At 42.2% G+C, this 19538-nt stretch overlaps 1 protein-coding gene across 1 annotated transcript in view; it reads left to right on the forward strand.

The window, feature by feature from the left end:
• Positions 1-19538, forward strand: part of MNAT1 (MNAT1 component of CDK activating kinase) — a 294602-nt gene that overhangs the window by 98746 nt on the left and 176318 nt on the right. Inside the window, exons 3-5 of the mRNA XM_033951181.1 lie at positions 1912-2064; positions 4278-4351; positions 16367-16470. Of these exons, the coding sequence (XP_033807072.1) occupies positions 1912-2064; positions 4278-4351; positions 16367-16470 (331 nt within the window). The remainder of the gene's footprint in view (positions 1-1911; positions 2065-4277; positions 4352-16366; positions 16471-19538) is intronic.

Here is a 19538-nt window from a genome sequence, read left to right on the forward strand (position 1 = left end):
AAAAGGACCCCAGAGTCAGCATGTATTTTTAAACTTATTCAATTTTCTATACCGTCCTCCCAAGGGAGCTCAGAACAGTTAAGTGAATTTGTTTAGGTATTCAAACATGCTTCCTTGTCTGTCCTGGTGGGCTCACAGTCTTATCTAATATACCTGGGGCAATGGGGGGATTAAGTGACTTATCCAGGGTCATAAGGAGGAGTGTGGGTTTGAACCCACAACCTCAGGGTGCTGAGGCTATAGCTTTAACCACTGTGCCACACTCCCGAACTGTGGATTTTCCATCAGTTTTCTAAAGAAATATATATAGGGACATTTGGAAGTTGTATATAGATATTTTGCTGAAAAAGAATATATACAGAGCTGAAAATTACTGCTACTAATTAACATTTTTATGGTGCTACTAGGCTTATACAGCGCTGCAGTCTACATTTGTACTTTTTGTTTCTTGACCAAAGAACATTCCTTGAGACAGCACTGCTGAAAGTATGTGCTTAATGGAAGAACGTGCTCTTTTGGTTGTATTGGGAGTGGGCAATATTTAGAAACCAATTTACATGTAGGCTAATTTAATAACAGGGCACCTATTATGAAGAAAAATAAGCATCTACTTTTCTTTATAAAGCCCAAATGACCAAAAACATGACTTGATTTAAGGCATAAGGGCTGGTATAAATGTGTGTGCCTAGATGTTCAAGCAAAAGAACCAAAACAGACCAGTGGCTAAAACATGGTCCATTTTGGTTCTTTTGCTTGAGTACATGTCCAGTGCGAGAGGGTAGTATTTCTGTTTAGGTGTGTTTAGATGTTGGCAAGATCATATATACATTGTACCATTTTCTAATATGAGCACATATTTGTATGATTTACCTATGTTCACCCAAACTCTCCCCATATGTATGCTCCTGGTGAAAGTACATGCTATATGGACAATACATGTACTTTTACACTGGTTGCTATTTATCAAGAGATCTGTTACTTAGCTATCATACTGACATTTGCATGTGGTGTTAGAGCCAAAAACTAGATGCCACCTTATAGAATTACCTCTAAGGCCCAGATTCACTAAAAGATAGGGATTCAATCGCTGTTGGCCGATTCCTGGACGATTTTAAAACAGCGATTGATTCACTATCTTGTTTGCATGCAAATGATTTGCACTGAGTACTCACTAAGGAAGTCCCTGATTGGCTCAGGCACCTCAAGCCCCTCCCAAGGGAGGAGCCTGAACCAATAAGGGCCTAAGGCCTCAGAAGCATCATGGGAGGCATTGGAGCAGGAGGGAATGAGCACCCCTCCTCCGTTACAGGTACGGGGAGGGGACTGCGAACAGGGAGGGGGTGTCCATTGGGTGGCAGGAGGGAGTCAGCATCCCTGCTGCAGTTTGTTGTTTTTTTTGGGGGGAGGGGAGTCAGGAGGCATTGGAGCAGGAGGGATTGAGCACCCCTCTTGCTCCTTTACAGGTACCGGGGTGGGGGGAGTCAGGAGGCATTGGAGCAGGAGGGACTGAACTCCCCTCCTGCTCCATTATAGTTTGGGGCGGCAGAGAGCAGGAGAGTCGGGGAGGCAGAGAGCAGGACAGTCGGAAAGGATGTGAGCGACTGGTCCTCAGCAATCACTTCTTTTTTTAATCAGCCAGCCCAGTCGGTGTTCCTGAATTTGTTTAGTGAATCGCTGCCTTCCTACTTTTACATACCATTTCCCCTCATTTGCATACACGGATTGAATCAGGAGGAAGGATAGTGAACTGGGTCGGGGGTCGCAAAGTGGTCGTAAACTGGTCGGGACATGATCAGAAAAGTTCGGTAAGATTAATGAATCTAGCCCTAAGTGTTTGTCTTCACTGATCTAATGATCTTGTATAAAGTCTAATTAGGCAGCAAGCAAATGCAGATTTTTCTTCTTTTCCAGGTGTGAAAACTGTGTGGAACTGCTATTTGTGAGAGGGGCTGGGAGTTGCCAGGAATGTGGCACAGCATTGAGAAAGAGCAACTTTCGAGTTCAACTCTTTGAAGACCCAGCTGTAGATAAGGAAGTAGAGATTCGGAAGAAAGTGTTAAAAATGTGAGTTCTGGAACTGGCAAAACAATAGGAGTTTGCCTATTTCCATTTTTTGTTAAAATGGCCTTGCTGTTCAAAACACAATTCAGAGAGAAGAATGAAATGTTCCATATATGTAAGAAAAGTAATATGCTATGTGGCATAAATGTACATGAGGCGAGTCTCTTTCAATTAAATCATGTATTTTCAAGCTGTGACTGATTTGCTCAATCTCTAAATTCTTAGAACCAAAATCCATTAACATTCTGGTACATTCATTAATCATTGCAAAATTAGATTACTGTAATAGCTTATTTACAGGAGTCCCCCAGAAAGAATGAAAACGTTTACAAATAATTCAAAATTCTGCAATAAAATTAATAACAAAATCTAGAAAATACGACCATGTTACCCCCCTACTTCAAAATGCCCATTGGCTTCCAATTAATCAAATAATTTCTTACAAAATCTCTCTCATAACATTTAAAACAATTCATTCTAAACTGCCCCAATTTATTGATAAATATCTTATCCCATATGACCCACCCTGCAGTCTTAGATCATTTAATCATAAATTGCTGATGGTCCCCTCCCTTCATATAATAGGAACCAAAAGGCATGACATTTTCTCAGTCGTAGCCCCTCAACTTTGAAATACCTTTCCAGCTCTTGTTAGAGAAGAAGCTAATCTTGAACATTTTAAAAGCCTACTCAAGAGTCATTTATTTAAAGAAGCTTTTAAGCATTGGTTTACATTTTACAGTATCCTTTTAAACTCCCTTAAGGAATTAAGCAGCAATGAGCCTTTTCCTTTTGTTTTTTTTTCCTTATTTATCTTTCGTTCCTATCCAAATTGTATTTCTAATCCTATTTCCTTTTGTCTCCCGTCTGTCTGTCTCATTTATCCCTTTTTAATATGCCAATTATTAGTTGATGTTTCTTTGCAATTGCTTTCTTTTTGTAAGTATTAATGGTGTTGTTAATGGCATTTTTATTATGTTCATGCTCTTTTTTTTATATATATTGTAAACTCGCTTAGAAATTAGATAAGCGATTAAATCAAATTTTAATAAAGCCTTGAAACCTTGAAACTCTGGAATGAGAAGCCATAGGATGAAGTTAAGAGGTGATAGGCTCCGGAGTAATCTAAGGAAATATGTTTTTACAGAAAGGGTGATAGATCATGGAATAGTCTCTGACTCCCGGTAGAGGTGGTGGAGACAAAGACTTGTGTCTGAGTTCAAGAAAGCATAGGACAGGCACAGTGGATGCTGCGGATGGGCTGACTGGATGGGCCATTTGGCCTTTAGCTGCCATCATGGTTCTATATTTCTATCTGCAGTGATCATAGAGCAGAGTTTGGAAGACCTAAAAAGAGGCCATTACAATGATCAAGATATGAGGTAATTGTGAACTGGATTATCCTATTAAAATTATTGCCCTTTCATTTTTGGGGTGAGTGTCAGACTTTGACTCTGGGGAGATTATATTTCCTTTCATCATTACTGTATAGTTCCTTTGTAGTGCTGTTAAAACTGGCAGATATTCCTTTTACAGGTTCACTAATCAGTACAGAATGTTCCTGACTAGTGAAGTAAATCATTTTGATTTAAATCAAATCCACACTTTTGTGGATACTGAGAGTTGTATGAAATGGGTGGCACATAAATCAGATAAGTATAATTTCTGCAGAGACTTCATCAGAAGAAACTGTCTGAATGTACAGTAGTATCTGAATTTGTAAACCACAAGGCCTACTTGAATTTAATGAACTAATTGCTGTTGGTAACGTAAATTATTTGTAAACATTTAGTTGATCACTTGAACTATAAGTGACTTGACTTAAAATAATTTACAGTTCTAGTTGTCTGTAAGTTATAGTTTCTGGCATGCTTTCTGATTTGTGATATTTAATAAGAGGTATTTAATAAGAGGTTCTGATAGGTTCAGAGTCCTGTAACATATATATTCAAGCTATTATATATATATATATATATATATATATACATACATATATATATATATATATATATATAAATGGCTTATTAATTAAATTAAACATGTCAGTTTCAGCCTCTAAAATAGAAAAAGAAGAGGTTCTTTCTGAAAGTCATTGAGAAAAATGATCATTAAAGAAATAACATTATGTCCAATTTGATTATTGTGTTGAACATTTATGAATTGAGAGAAATAGGTTTTGAATGACAGTTTTGAATTTAATGCATTTATTTTTAAAGATATAATAAGAGAGAAGAAGACTTTTTCAGTCTGGAGGAATATAATGATTTCCTGGAAGATATAGAAGAAATAGGTAAGTTTTCTTGCTTATATTTTTGATCATTTTGTGCAAATCAGACTGCTTAATTTCAATATTCTAGTATTTCAGATTCTTTTTGCATTTATTGGCTTGCAGCAGCCATTCCTTATAGTTTAACACTTGTGCAATTATAACCCAAGGCTTTGATGTTCCCTCCTCTAGCTGACCCATGTAATGCACTTGCTCTATTCATAACAGACTGTAGGCCATGTCAGCAATTTAGTCGTATTCCAGGATTCCAAGAAACTTGTTATTACTAGATCTTTTAAAGTTTCAGGAAACCTGACTAGTTGGACATTGTTCCTTTGTGACCTATTCTCTAGGTCATCTATTTTCTCATCATACCCTTTGACCAGGTTACTCAACTTTTGTAGCTTCTCGCGAGTATTGTTCACAGAATCCTCTATTTCTCCGACTCTCCACTCCAGCTCAGATATTCACCCTATATAATTAGCTTTCCAGTCCACCGCTGTTCCAGTGCTGTGTTATCCTGATCTGGGTGATCCTTTGGATGATGATCAGCTTGCTGGCCCTTTATTCTCCAGCGCTTCTAGGCATGGGAGATCAGGGACTGTATTCTGGCTCTTTGGGGTCCTCAGGAGTGGCTTTGCCAGATCTTCCCTGGAACCCTTTTTAAAAATCAGCATTAACATTGGTCACCCTCCATTCTTCAGGTACTACAGACGATTTTAGCGACAGGTTGAAGATCACTAACAGCAGGTCAGCAATTTTTTGTTTGAATTCTTTTAGTACCCTGTTATGTACACCATACGATCCAGGTGATTTATCACTTTTTTATTATAATTTCTTTATCATATTTTCATTAACATATCAAGTATACACTTGTACAGAAAGATAAAGTTAAAAAGAAAAGGAAAAGATACATTATCGATAATAATGATCTAGCAAAATAATAGGAATTTAATAACTTAACTTTAAACGCAAGTCCTCAATTTAGGATCCAAGACATAGAATCAGCGAGCAAATTAATAACAAATAGAAAAACATAAGAAATCCGAAAAATCCATTAGTTAAGGAAATATATCAAACTTCAATAAGCACTCATGTTGTCCCAGCTTTCAGTCGAGCCGCAGATAAGAAGATTGTCAGTTGGCTAGGATCAAAAAAGACATATTTTTGCATTTGATATTGTATCACACATTTACATGGGTGATGAAGGAAAAAGTCGCCCCAAGAGCAATAACACCTGGTTTCATAATGAGAAATTCACCTCTACATTTTTTGATTTATCACTTTTTAACTGTCAATTTGGCTTAGTACATCTTACAGATTCACCAAGATTTCTTTCAGTTCCTCCGTATCATCACCCTTGAAAACCATTTCTGGTTCAGTTAGATCTCTTACATCTTCTTCCGTAAAGACTGAAGCAAAGAATTCATTCAGTCTCTCCTTAGCCTATGACCTTATCCTCTCTGAGTGCCCCTTTTGCTCCAATGGTCCCTTGGATTCCCTCACAGATTTTCTGTTTCTGATGTACCTAAAGAAAAATTGTTATGAGTTTTTGCCACTTTGGCAAGTTTCTCTTCATATTCTTTCTCTTTCTTTATCAGTGCTTTGCATCTAACATGCCAGTGCTTATGTCTCTTCTTATTTTCTTCTTTTGTTTCCTTTTTCCATTCTTTAAAGGATGTTTTTTGGCTCTAACCATGCCAGCTCTTGTTTCCTCCTTTTTCAACCTTTATTAATATGTGGAATATATCTGGTCTGGGCTTCCATGATGGTATTTTTAAATAACATGCACGCCTGGTTTACAGTCCTAACCTTTGCAACTGATCCTATTAGCTTCTTTTTAACCATTTTCCTCATTTTATTATAGTCGCCCTTTTGAAAATTAAATACCTTAACAGTAGATTTCTTTTGCAAAGTCACTCCCGGTATCAGCTCAAATTTTATCACGTTATGATCACTGTTTCCCAGTGGACCCAACACAGTTAACTCCTTTACTATGCCTTGCATTCCACTGAGGACAAATTCTAAAATAGCGCCCCCTCTTGTCAGTTCACAAAATTAGAGTTTTATATTTGTTTTACACCATTCACACACATTGTTTATATGTTTTTTATGTTACTTTGAGTATATTCATGTTATTTAAATTTTAATTTTAGGTTCCTGAAGCAGGCCCTTTTGGCCGAAACACGATCATGTCGATTTACTATACATAATAAAGAAATTGAGCACCCCAGGTTACCTTCGCTGCTGTTTTTGCTTTCCTATTTTGGGAAGGAAGTATCTCCTGTTTCTTTGTGAGGATTGTAAATCTGCAGCCATGTGCCTAAATTTAGGCATGCAACAGAAGAGACAGTGTAGACAGCAAAGCAATGGAAACAATCACCTAGGAACTGGGCTTGTCAGTGGAGATGTGAACAATTCCCTAGACACACTACGAATGCGTTTCTTACTTCTAGGTTCTAATTATTTAGCAGAAGATAAATTGGATTGTCCTAAATCTAAATTGGTGCCTCCATGTTCTAACCCTTCAGCAATGTTGCTCACAAACATATTACCGTATTTTCGCGGATATAACGCGCACCATTGTAAAACGCGCACAGGGGTATAGCGCGCAGAAATCACGATGATATGTACAAAAACTTTTCTATACCGCGCTCAGGCATATAACGCGCATGCTGCCCGACTCTCCTCTGGCCACCCCGACTCTCCTTTCGCTCTCCCCGACTCTCCTCTGGCCACCCCGACTCTCCTTTCGCCCTCCCCGACTCTCATCTGGTTGCCCCGACTCACCCTGACTTTCGGTGCACTGCCCCGACTCTCCTCTGGTTGCCCCGACTCACCCTGACTTTCGGTGCACTGCCCCGACTCTCCTCTGGTTGCCCCGACTCACCGTTCACCCGCCCTGACTTTCGGTGCACTGCCCCGCCTCTCCGTGCCTGTCCCCCTTGAAGTCCTGTCCCCCCTTGAAGGTCTGCCTGTCCCCCCTTGAAGGTCTGCCTGTCCCCCCTTGAAGTCCTGTCCCCCTTGAAGGTCTGCCTGTCCCCCTTGAAGATCTGCCTGTCCCCCCTTGAAGTCCTGTCCCCATCCTGAAAGCCTGATGCCCCCCCTCGACGTCCGATTCTTCTCCCCCCTCGGCAGGACCACTCGCACCCCCACCCCGAAGGACCGCCGACTCCCCGACAATATTGGGCCAGGAGGGAGCACAAATCCTCCTGGCCACGGCGACCCCCTAACCCCACCCCACACTACATTACGGGCAGGAGGGATCCCAGGTCCTCCTGCCCTCGACGCAAACCCCCCTCCCCCCCAGCCGACCCGCGACCCCCCTGGCCGACCCCCACGACCCCCCACCCCCCTTCCCCGTACCTTTGGAAGTTGGCCGGACAGACGGGAGCCAAACCCGCCTGTCCGGCAGGCAGCCAACGAAGGAATGAGGCCGGATTGGCCCATCCGTCCTAAAGCTCCGCCTACTGGTGGGGCCTAAGGCGCGTGGGCCAATCAGAATAGGCCCTGGAGCCTTAGGTCCCACCTGGGGGCGCGGCCTGAGACACATGGTCGGGTTTGGCCCATGTGCCTCAGGCCGCGCCCCCAGGTGGGACCTAAGGCTCCAGGGCCTATTCTGATTGGCCCACGCGCCTTAGGCCCCACCAGTAGGCGGAGCTTTAGGACGGATGGGCCAATCCGGCCTCATTCCTTCGTTGGCTGCCTGCCGGACAGGCGGGTTTGGCTCCCGTCTGTCCGGCCAACTTCCAAAGGTACGGGGAAGGGGGGTGGGAGGGTCGTGGGGGTCGGCCAGGGGGGTCGCGGGTCGGCTGGTGGGGCGGTCGGAGGTTCTTGGGGGGGGCGGGCGTTGGGGGGGGGGGGGTTTGCGTCGAGGGCAGGAGGGCCGGGGATCCCTCCTGCCCGTAATGTAGTGCGGGGTGGGGTTAGGGGGTCGCCGTGGCCAGGAGGGTTTGGGCTCCCTTCTGGCCCAACTACACAAAGTACGGGGAAGGCGAGTGGGGGTGTCGTGGGGGTCGGCCAGGGGGGTCGCGGGTCGGCTGGGGGACGGGCGGAGGTTCTTGGGGGGGGGCGGTCGTTGGGGGGAGGGGGTTTGCGTCGAGGGCAGGAGGGCCTGGGATCCCTCCTGCCCGTAATGTAGTGCGGGGTGGGGTTAGGGGGTCGCCGTGGCCAGGAGGGTTTGGGCTCCCTCCTGGCCCGATATTGTTGGGGAGTCGGCGGTCCTTCGGGGTGAGGGTGCGAGTGGTCCTGCCGGGGGGGGGGATGTATCGGACGTCGGGGAGTCGGCCGGGCAAGAGGGCTTGGGCTCCCTCTTGCTCCGATCGTGGATGCGGGTGCGGGTGGGAGCGCGTGCGAGCGGTCGTTCGGGGTGGGGGTGCGAGCGGTCCTGCTGGGGGGGTGAATCGGGCGTCGGGCGGGGTGGGAACTATGTTTAAAAACTTTTGTATACCGCGCTCAGGCATATAACGCGCGAGGGGTATGCGCGGTACGTAAAATCACGTATAACGCGCGCGTTATATCCGCGAAAATACGGTAAATAGAATTGGTCCCAGCACCGACCTCTATTTTCATTAGTAGTTTCTACATGTATATATTATTGATGTATGTAATTTATAAATGTTTTAGCCTGTTTTTATTTAGTTTGACTCCTAATGCAGACCTGTAGGCCGAAACACAGGTCATGTCGAGTCATTTGAACTTTTATCATACCAATAAAGCCAGACTAGTGATTGTTTCCATTGGTTTGCTGTCTACTCTGCCTCTTCTTTTGCTGTTGTCTTATTTACGGAAAGATTTTGTTTTTCTGTTTTCTCTGCTAAATTTAGGCATGACCATTTATGCAAGGTAAATTGGAGCGCCTAAATGTGCCACGCAGTGTATAATCTTTAAATTGCGTGCATATGTTGGAAATGTGCCCATGCCCTTCCCATGCTCCACTCATGTGTACACCCCTTTGCAATTATACACCATATTACTTACCATAAATACTCAAATATAAACCGGGATTTTTGGGCCAAAAAATTTGCCCTAAAATGGGGGTCCCACCCAAAACTCTCCCGGACTTCCTGCAGGCCTGCCTTAGGCCGACTAACAATTACCACCCTCCCTCCCTTGATTACCTGTTGGCTCCCTGGTGGTTCAGCGTGTATCTTGCGCTGAAATCCTCCAGAAGATTGTAAATGTAAGTAGCCAGTGGCGCACCCAGACCAGCACGCAGCAACGAGCTTTTCATGCTGCCAGCCGGTCCTGCACCGCTCCTTGATAGGCTGCCGTGAGAACTGCGAATCCCGTGAGAATTTGCGACAGCCTATCAAGGAGGGGTGCAGGGCTGGCTGGCAGCACAAAAAGCCTGGGTGTGCCGCTGGCTATTTACATTTACAATCTTCTGGAGGATTTCAGCGCGGGACACACACTGGACCACCAGGGAACCAACAGGTACGCGAGGGAGGGTGGTAATTGTTAGTGTCGGCCGGGGCAGGAGACGGGAGGGATTCCTCCTATCCCTGCCTACCATTAGGTGGTTTAAGTTAAGGGGAAGGGTTAAACTGCTGGCTGGGTTAGAGGGCAGAGGGGAGTACGGGGCAATCAAGCCATTGTAACATCACTGATGAGGTTGGCTCTTTGGGTTGGGGGAAGAGGGTACAGGGAAGGAAGGTGGGACAATGTTCAGAGCCTGGCAGGGAGGGGAGACAGTATTCAGAGCCTGGCAGGGAAGGGAGCTTGGTTCACAGCCTGGTAGGGAATGGGACTGAGTGCAGGGCAGGGAGGGATGGGGGCTGAGAGCAGAACCTTGCAGGGGAGGGCGTGACGGAGGGGACACTGGGTGCAGATCCTGGCAGAACATGGCACTTGAATATTAAGCCCCCATCTTATATTCCAGTCAACCATTTTTCTTCCATTTTGGGGGGAAAATGGGGGTCTCAATTTATGTTTAGATTGACTTATATTCAGGTATATATGGTATAAGCTATCTTATAGTGTGTAATGCACTTACACGTGTAAGTGCTCTTTTTTTTTTTTTTTTGCTTTGCTTTTGTGAATAAAGCGTGCATAACTGCATGTGCCCAGTTATAGAATTGCTTTTATAATGGCCACACACACTTATGGCTTATGGGTTGTTGCATTTTATATATTGCCTTTCCACAAGTAGAGCAAAGTGGTTACAAGAAAATAAAAAGTGAAATGGAAAGGCATGCCATTGAGAATAGGAAAGAGAAAAATATAGCAAAGTACGAACACATATATAGACAGTTCTAAAATTTCCTCTGTGTATAACATGAAATGGTGAGTTCACCAGGGAACTTGAAAAGTGATTGATTTTAGCTATTTAAAGTATTGTGGACTCTAGAAGTACTAGCAAAATGCAAAGTGCATGGATTGGATCTGCCTTCCTTTCTCTGTAGAGCAGTGTAATTTGCTCTTATGTGGATTAAGTAAAAATTGTACAGCTTTGCCTGCCATATTTAGATGAGGGCAGTTTTCTTGGGTGAGCATAGCTTAATTGGTTTACAGTATGTAACAGTGATCTTACCTGATATATTCAGTTTCTAAAGAGTTTCCAGACTTGTTTGGTCAATTACGCCATTCTTTCCTGCCTACCAGTAATACTTGATTCTCACAAAAAATAACTCAGGTTTTTGTGTGGTTATGATCTCAGTAGAAAAGGGACTACCATGGGTTATTTATAGGTCAAATCTCACAATCCAGTGTATGCACTTGCAGAAAGCCAGATGGCAAATAACACTATTTTGTAAGTACTATTTTATTGAACTGAGTCACTTCAATATACTGTAAATGTGCTTTGCTCTTTATTCACACTTTTTTTCATTCCTCAACTTCATTCTTCTGTTTATTCCTAGCTTTGTCATTCTTCTACATAGCTTCTATCAGATCCCATTTTTTTCTCCCTCTCCCCTAAAGCACCAGTGGTTTTTTCCCATATCCAGTGTTGCAGTAGTCTTGGAGAGAGGTAGCACAGACATGATAGGAACCCTTATTGTGAGGCCATTTTTGTCATCTTGGTAAGAAAAAGTCTGGCATGAATTGTACGGGGAACTTGGAAGCTTGAGAGGAAGCCGTGGTTTGAAATTTTGTGCCTAGTTTACTCTTTTCAACTCGATGGAAGTTGGAAAGATTTATGCAAATGGGTCAAGAATACTTATCTGTCTGATATGGGAACAAAGCTAGCTCTCTGAAATTTAACAAAATGGGTTGAAACTTGGCATGTGGGGAGATAATACAGTAAAAAAAGACACATTGCATTAAAAAAATGGGCCAAAACAGATTTGGGGTTCCAGATAAACAAGCCCCTTCCCTCAAAAATGCCCAGTGCATTTCTATGGGAGGAGGAGTATCAGCTTCTGTAGCATAGAAACTTAGTTGGAGCGAAATGTAGCAGTTAGAGATCAAGGAAAGGCAGTTTAAAAGGGGAATTCCTTGCTTTATGACCCCCCCCCCCAATTGCTCCTACCACTCAAAAATTACACCTTCTTTCAACTGCCACAGCCAAAATCTACCTTTTACAATTGCCACACCATTCCACACCCCCAAATTACCCTCCTACAGCTGCCCCATCCTAAAAGACAATCTGCTACAACTACCACACCCCCTGCAAATAGTCTCATTCCCCAAAACTATCCCTGCAATTGCCACTCCATCACTGAACTGTTCCAGCCTCTAAAACTACCTTCTGCAAATCGCCCCACTTAAAAAAAATTGATTCCAGCTGATCTACCCACACAAAATTAACACCTGCAAATGCTCCATCACCCCTCAAATGATCCCATCCACAAAACTAGTCCTCCACAACTAGGGTTACCAGATAAAAAAAAAAAAAAAGAGGACATGTGGCCCCACCCAGTTCCACCCACAGTCCCGCCACCCCCAACCCTGGCCCCACACAAACCTCGTCTCTTCGGGGCCGTGTCTGGAGGGCTTCTGCGTGGATGCGATGTGATGACATCATCACATTGCATCTACACATGTGCAGATGCCCTCCAGACTTGGCCCCGAGCTCAACGCTTTTCAAAACCCGAACAAACTGCTCTAAGGACCATATTCTACAAACGGCGCTGTAAGTTAGGTGGTGATAGGCATCCTATTGCTGCCTGACTTAATTGATTTAATCGGTGTTAATCAACACGGTAATTGTATCGTTAATGACACCTTTAGGCACCTATAAAAACAGCACCACTATCACGATTATGTAGGATACCCAAAGACATTGTAGGCGTGGTTTATGCCGAAAATGTCTTTAGGCACCATTAGGCGCGATTCTCAGTCAAAAACAGGTGCCAGAAATGTAGGCCTTTAAAACCCTGTTCTACATTTCTGGTGCCTACCTTTAACGATAGCTGTGATTTTGCAAAACGGTGCCATATCATGATTGACATGCGACTGGTGCTATTTTTGTAGGCACCGGCTGATTATGGCACCATTTGCAGAACCTGGGCCTAAGTGCCATTCTTTGGTTTTAAGTTACAACTTGGGGACTGGTGAGGAAGAAAGCAGGCTGGCTCAGGCACCAGCATTCCATGAGTATATTTCCTAAAATAAAGTTCATCCGAGATTCCTGATTTGTTGAAGTAGTCTTAAGGTTTATTTCTCATTATTGAACAGGCTTCCCTAACTCCATTTTTTACGAATCATAAGAACCTCTTATTGAAGAGGGAGAGTGTCATGGAGATTGCTGTGCTTTATTTATATAGATAGAACTGAAGAAACAATGGCTTTTTGTCATGTTTCAACAGCTGTCAAAGGGCAGGGTAACCACTAAAGCAACCAGTACCAGATGAATAAGGAGGCAAATAATTGCCACATACAAATCAGCTTCTGTTTCTTTGCCCTAAGGGCTCAAGGCCCCTTCTATCAAGGGATTTTATGCTTTATGAGGAAAAATGAAATCTGCTGCTTTTAAACCTTTGCCATATAACCATCTGTTTTGCTTTATTCATAATTTTTTTTAGTAGTTTTAGTTGTAAGAAGGGCTGTAAGTAAACCCCTCCTTTTGGTCAAAGAGTAAATAGAAATGTAAATAGACCCCACTTTTGAAAGTGAGGTTTTATATTTTTATATTTTTATACTTATTAAGTTATTCATCTGTTGGCTTTCATAGCTACAACCTGTAGAGTGTAGGTCTTGCTTACTTTGTGTTCAAGCACCAAGGAAAGACCCTTTCCCCCTGTACGATTTTAGCTTTCATGTGAACCTCTGTTAACCTCATTGTTCTTACATCTGCATGCATCTGTTATTTAGCATATGGAACTTTCTGTGCTGATGCTATCAGGAAGTAAGTTGAACCACAAAGACACCATGGGAAAATGAGGAATAGTTTTTCAGTACTAAATAATAAGAAAGGAATAAATGACTCATTCCCATCCTTCTAGACCAGTCCAGACAATTCACTGATACTGTATTAAAGTATATTAAAGGAACCAGGCAAAATATTTTTATATATATACCCTGCTAAAGGTGATCACTTTGTCTTACTTTAAGGAGGTAATTTTTGCAAAGCCTTTTCAGCATATAAGAACTGCTTTTATAAAATTGCATAACTGCATACTTGTGTGGAAAAGTGTAGTTACTTTTTATGCTATCTGCACATGTGTGATTTGGGATGTGTATGTGAGGTTTATATGGAGCAGAGGTCGAAGTGTGATGTAACGGTCCAGAGGAGGGCGACAAAAATGATAGGAGGCTTGCGCCAGAAGACGTATGAGGAGAGACTGGAAGCCCTGAATATGTAGGAAAGGAGGGACAGGGGAGATATGATTCAGACGTTCAAATACTTGAAGGGTATTAACGTAGAACAAAATCTTTTCCAGAGAAAGGAAAATGGTAAAACCAGAAGACATAATTTGAGGTTGAGGGGTGGTAGATTCAGGAGCAATGTTAGGAAGTTCTACTTTATGGAGAGGGTGGTGGATGCCTGGAATGCACTCCCGAGAGAGAGGTGGTGGAGAGGAAAATGGTGACTGAGTTCAAAGAAGCGTGGGATGAACACAGAGGATCTAGAATCAGAAAATAATATTAAATATTGAACTAAGGCCAGTACTGAGCAGACTTGCACGGTCTCTATATGGCTGTTTGGGGGAGGATGGGCTGGAGAGGGCTTCAATGGCTGGGAGGGTGTAGATGGGCTGGAGTAGGTTTTGACGGAGATTTTGGCAGTTGGAACCCAAGCACAGTACCGGGTAGAGCTTTGGATTCTTGCCCAGAAATAGCTAAGAAGAAAAAATTTAAATTGAATCAGGTTGGGCAGACTGGATGGACCAATCGGGTCTTTATCTGCTGTCATCTACTATGTTACTATGTAGATGCGTGTTTTATAAAGTACACTGGAAAACATACATTTTGGGAGTAGGTGAAAATTTGTGTGAGTATTTGCATTCTATTAGGACTGGTTCTGGGGCCCTATTATGTACAAGCATATAGGTACCTATGTTGTCATTTGGAATTCTTACACAGGTGTCTTGTTATAATGGAGAAGAATAACTAGCTATATCTCATTGAGTTGTCAGTGTTGGAGGGAACAGAGGCTATTTTACAGATTGTATTGAGGGTGGAGGGAAATGTTCCCTTATGAGTTGAAGACCATAGCAGTGAACCCTGTGTTGAAATGGGATGGATTTGCCAAACTATTGTCCAGTTGCTACTGTAGTTTTTAGGGAAAGTTCTTATGAAAGTAAGGTGAGATGAACTGACGGAATTTCTGGGCCTAGGTTGAATGAGTTATCAGGGTTTCTGAAAGTTCATGGTATAGAGAATGTATTGACAACACATTTTGATAACTTACATTATCAAATAGATAACAGTTGAAGGGTGATTCTAGTTGGATTTAACCAGTTTTTGATATGGCGGCTCGCTCCCTTTTGCTGCAGCAGAGGTGGATAATTGGAGTGGGTTGTGGTATATGGATGCTGTTCTGTTTGGAGGTAAGGCCTCCAAGAATATTGTTAGATCTTAATTCCTGAATCTCAGTGAGCAGTGTCCTTAAGGAGTTGGTAGTTTTGCCATCTTTATTCTGTATTTATTTAAGGTTGTTGTGTGAGAGATTCTTATAAAGAGGACATTAATTACTGTATTTATATGGATGATGATTGACTGTTTCCAGTGTATGAGGGAACAGAAAGGTGGGATATATTGAATGTGTTATTGTTGCAAGTAAAGGATTGGTTGTATGGCCCAGACTACAGTTGGAGGTTGTGTGGTAAAGAGTAAGGCTAGGCCTGAGGGATATGAAGATAATGGTAGAGATTGGAGTCAGGAGAACTTGGAGTCGAGAACTGACTTTGGTTTGGGTGTCATTTTGTAAACTTAGAATAGATTCAGGAATTACATCCTTATTTTTCACTAGAGAATTAAGCTACAATGTCCCAAGCATTAGAACTGTCATGACTGGTCATAGTGGTATGTAAACTTTTTCTTTTCATCAGAATGAGATGTAGTAATTTGATATTTTGTATATGGTATATCTTTCTTTCCTTACACTTTATGAAGCGTCTATACTTCTCCCTCCGTATTCGCTGATAGGGGATTAACAGAACCGCAAACACAGAAAAAAAAACGCAAATAATTTTTTCATATGTTATTTGCTGTTTTCTATTAAAAAACATCGTGAATATGGTGGAACCGCGAATAACATGGTGGGAGACCTGGCCTGTTCCTGAAGGAGAGACAAAACACGGTGAAGAAAGTGCTGGGAATCAGCGATTTCTCTATGCAAGCTAACGTCATTTCAGGGGGAGAGGGGGGAATGAGCCAGCAAGCTAAAAATCGTGAATAATCGAAACTGCAATTGATGAAACCGCAAATACAGAGGGAGAAGTGTATCTGAAGGTTTCTCTTTTATAATGTATTTCTGGCCTTTATTTAACTAACTGCAAATACCAGGGGCTGATTTTAAGAACAAATTCTGGGTTGGGCTCTGAGACTAGGTCAGATGGAAATTAATGTGTGATCATGACTACTGTCCAAATGTTAATGTCAATTTCTGGTGTTTTTTTCTCCCTTCTTCCCCTGCCCCAAATTTTTCTTTAGTTTTTAACTTGACTAACAATGTGGATCTGGAGAACACCAAAAAGAAAATGGAGTTGTATCAGAAGGATAATAAAGATGTTATTCAAAAAAATAAAATAAAGCTGGTAAGTTAGTAATTTCTACATGTTTACTTTATCATCTTTATGCATCTCCTGATTGAATAAACACTTCCAGAATCAACTTCAGATTTTAATCTACAAGCTTCTTCTAACCTAACCCGGTGGGCTTCAGACTTGTATTTCTCCATTGAAGTAAAGATCTCAATATAGCACACCAATAATATTTGAAATTTGGGAAACCTAAACTTCCTTCCTCTTTAGGTTTCATAACTGGTTCTAGCTTTTTTCTTTCTCCATATGAATTTGAACTCCCAAATATTTAAATTATGTATCAAGCCTGGAGTGGATGATTAGCAGCAGCATTCTATTGGGAATGGGATATGATATGCTGCCTTTCTATGTTTACAATCAAAGCAGTTTACATATTATATATATTCAGTGGCTACCCCTCTTCATTGTGAGGTATCATAGGGCTTAGTTTTATCCCCATTGTTGTTTTAATATCTTTTTGAGTCCACATGCTATGTTGCTTTAGAGTTTCAATAGTCTTTATCTATGCTGATGACATCATCTTGATCTTCCTCAGTTCTCCCTATTATCCAGATCTGAGTTGCCTTCAGTCTTGCTTACCGGCCCTATCTCAATGGCTTGTAGACCACAAACTTGTGCTTAATATGTCCAGAACAATTACTTGTTGGATCACTGGTTCCTTTTCCAAGCCATCTTTGGTTCCCTTTTTCGCACTGCCTATAGAAGTGAATCTAAATATTGATACTAGTGAAAAATAATCTGCCATTTTTCATCCACAAAATATGTTTGGCCCTTCATCCTCATACTTGCAGGAACAATATTTTTTTTTAATTCATTTTCCAGGTCTATTACTTAATAGAGAATTCCTTCCATAAGACATCTACCACTGAAACTAAACCCAGAAAAAACCAAGTTCTTCCTTGCAAGTCCCAACCACAAACTAACGTCCACCACCCTGCAACTCAATGGTTTAACGTATCCAATCAACTCTACCATAAAAATCCTCGGAGTCATATTGGACCGATGCCTCACTCTAGAAGATCACACTAACACCCAGATCAAAAAAATGCTTTTCCACCCTTTGGAAACTCCGCTCCATCAAACATTACTTTGATTTCCCCACCTTCAGTTTGCTGGTCCAATCCTTAATTCTAAACTCCCTGGATTACTGCAATATCATATACCTGGGCTCCTACAAGAAAACCACTAAACGACTACGACTTATCCAGAACACCGCCGTCCGCCTCATCTACGGGCTCAAAAAATCAGACCACATCAGCCCTTTCTACAGGAAACTTCACTGGCTACCGTTCGAAGCAAGGATCATCTTCAAATTCGCCTGCCTCTGCTTCAAAACCCTAACTGGCTCAGCCCCGATATATCTGTCACGCCACTTCACCTTCCCAGGTTCTAACCGTACACGTAATGCACACCTGTTTGCCTACCCCTCCCCAAAAGGATGCATCCACAAAAGATTCTTCGACAGGACCCTCTCCTTCCAGGCTGGCAAATGGAATGACTGCCTGTCCACTCTCATCTCTCTTGCCCCTACTTATCAATCGTTCAGGAAATCGCTCAAAACATACCTCTTTGACAAATTCCTCTAACCCCCGCTCCTCCCCTACCGAACTAATAATCCCTTGCCTATCTCCCTCTCCCTTCCCCTCCCCCCATGCAACAGTTACTGGATCATTTTTGTAATTATCACTGGTTTATACCATATAACTGCTAACTAACTCTCTGCACCTACATTGTATAAATCGCCCTGAACTGTCTTCTTGATATGCTGTAACCTCGATGTTAACTTCGCTGTAACCTTGATGTAACTTCACTGTTAATGTACAGTCTCTTATCCTGTAAACCGCTCTGAACTGTTTTGTGGTATTGCGGTATACAAAAATAAAGTTATTATTATTATTATGAGTGCTGTATTACAAAATACAGCGGCAAAGCTAGTTATGGGCAGGTCGAGATGGGAGAGGCCTACTCCAGTTTTTTGATGTAACTTTATTAGCTTCCCATTCAGGCCATGATATATTTTTAAATTATTTCTTCCTATCTACGTAATCTTCTATTGTCTGCTCCCAGTATGTACAGGTGATCATGCTGTGGTCTATGTACCTAACAGTTCTCTGTGTTCCAGCAGATATGGTTTTGTTAAATTTACCCTGCCCCCACCCTAAATTTTAATATAGAAAAATATTGGGCTCCTTTTACGAAGGCATGTTAGGGCCTTAACGCGCGGAATAGCGCATGCTAGCCGCTACCGCCTCCTCTTGAGCAGGCGGTAGTTTTTTGGCTAGAACGCGCTAAAAACGCTAGCGCACCTTTGTAAAAGGAGCCCATTGTGATGTAGCAAGTAAGGTATGAAATGATCTTCCAAGAAAACTCAGTGTTCCCACTTAATTTTTAAACCCTGGTAGAAAGAAAACTTAGGGCTCCTTTTATCAAGCCGCGCTAGCGGGATTAACACACGTAACTTTTCATCACGTGTTAACCCCCACGCTGGCATAAAAACTACCGCCTGCTCAAGAGGAGGCGGTAGCGGCTAGCGCGGCCGGCAGTTTAGCGCGCTGTATTACGCGCGTTAAACCACCAGCGCGCCTTTGTAAAAGGAGCCCTTAGCTGCTTTGTAAATTTTTATCTGTTTAGTTTGCTTTACTATTGTTCTGATTTATTTCTGTTTGTGGGTAGGTTATTATATTATTTTATTTGTTCCTGATTATGTACTTTATTTGTTGTGTAGGTTTTGATTATGTTTTTTAAATAATTCATTAGGATTTTTAATTGTAATTCTGTGAAATTTGTACTTGTTCTTTTGTAATCTGCCTTGAACTTGGGAGGGCCAGGTAGAATAGAAATGTTGTAGATTTAAGAATGCATTTATATGTAGGCACAAAATTCCATGCAACCATCTAAAATGTCTCTCAAAGTTGAGACCTGCCACACACTAAGCCAAGCCTCAAGCCAGAGGCTCTCAAGGCTTCTTGCAGCATGTCCTAACAATAACCAGCTCTTACTCCTCTGGCTGTTCTGTATCCCTAGCAAATTCCAATCCCTTGCAGCTTCTCGACCTTCTTCCA

Source organism: Geotrypetes seraphini, chromosome 7, assembly GCF_902459505.1.
Source record: "Geotrypetes seraphini chromosome 7, aGeoSer1.1, whole genome shotgun sequence".
In the NCBI taxonomy this organism is placed as follows: Eukaryota; Metazoa; Chordata; class Amphibia; order Gymnophiona; family Dermophiidae; genus Geotrypetes; species Geotrypetes seraphini.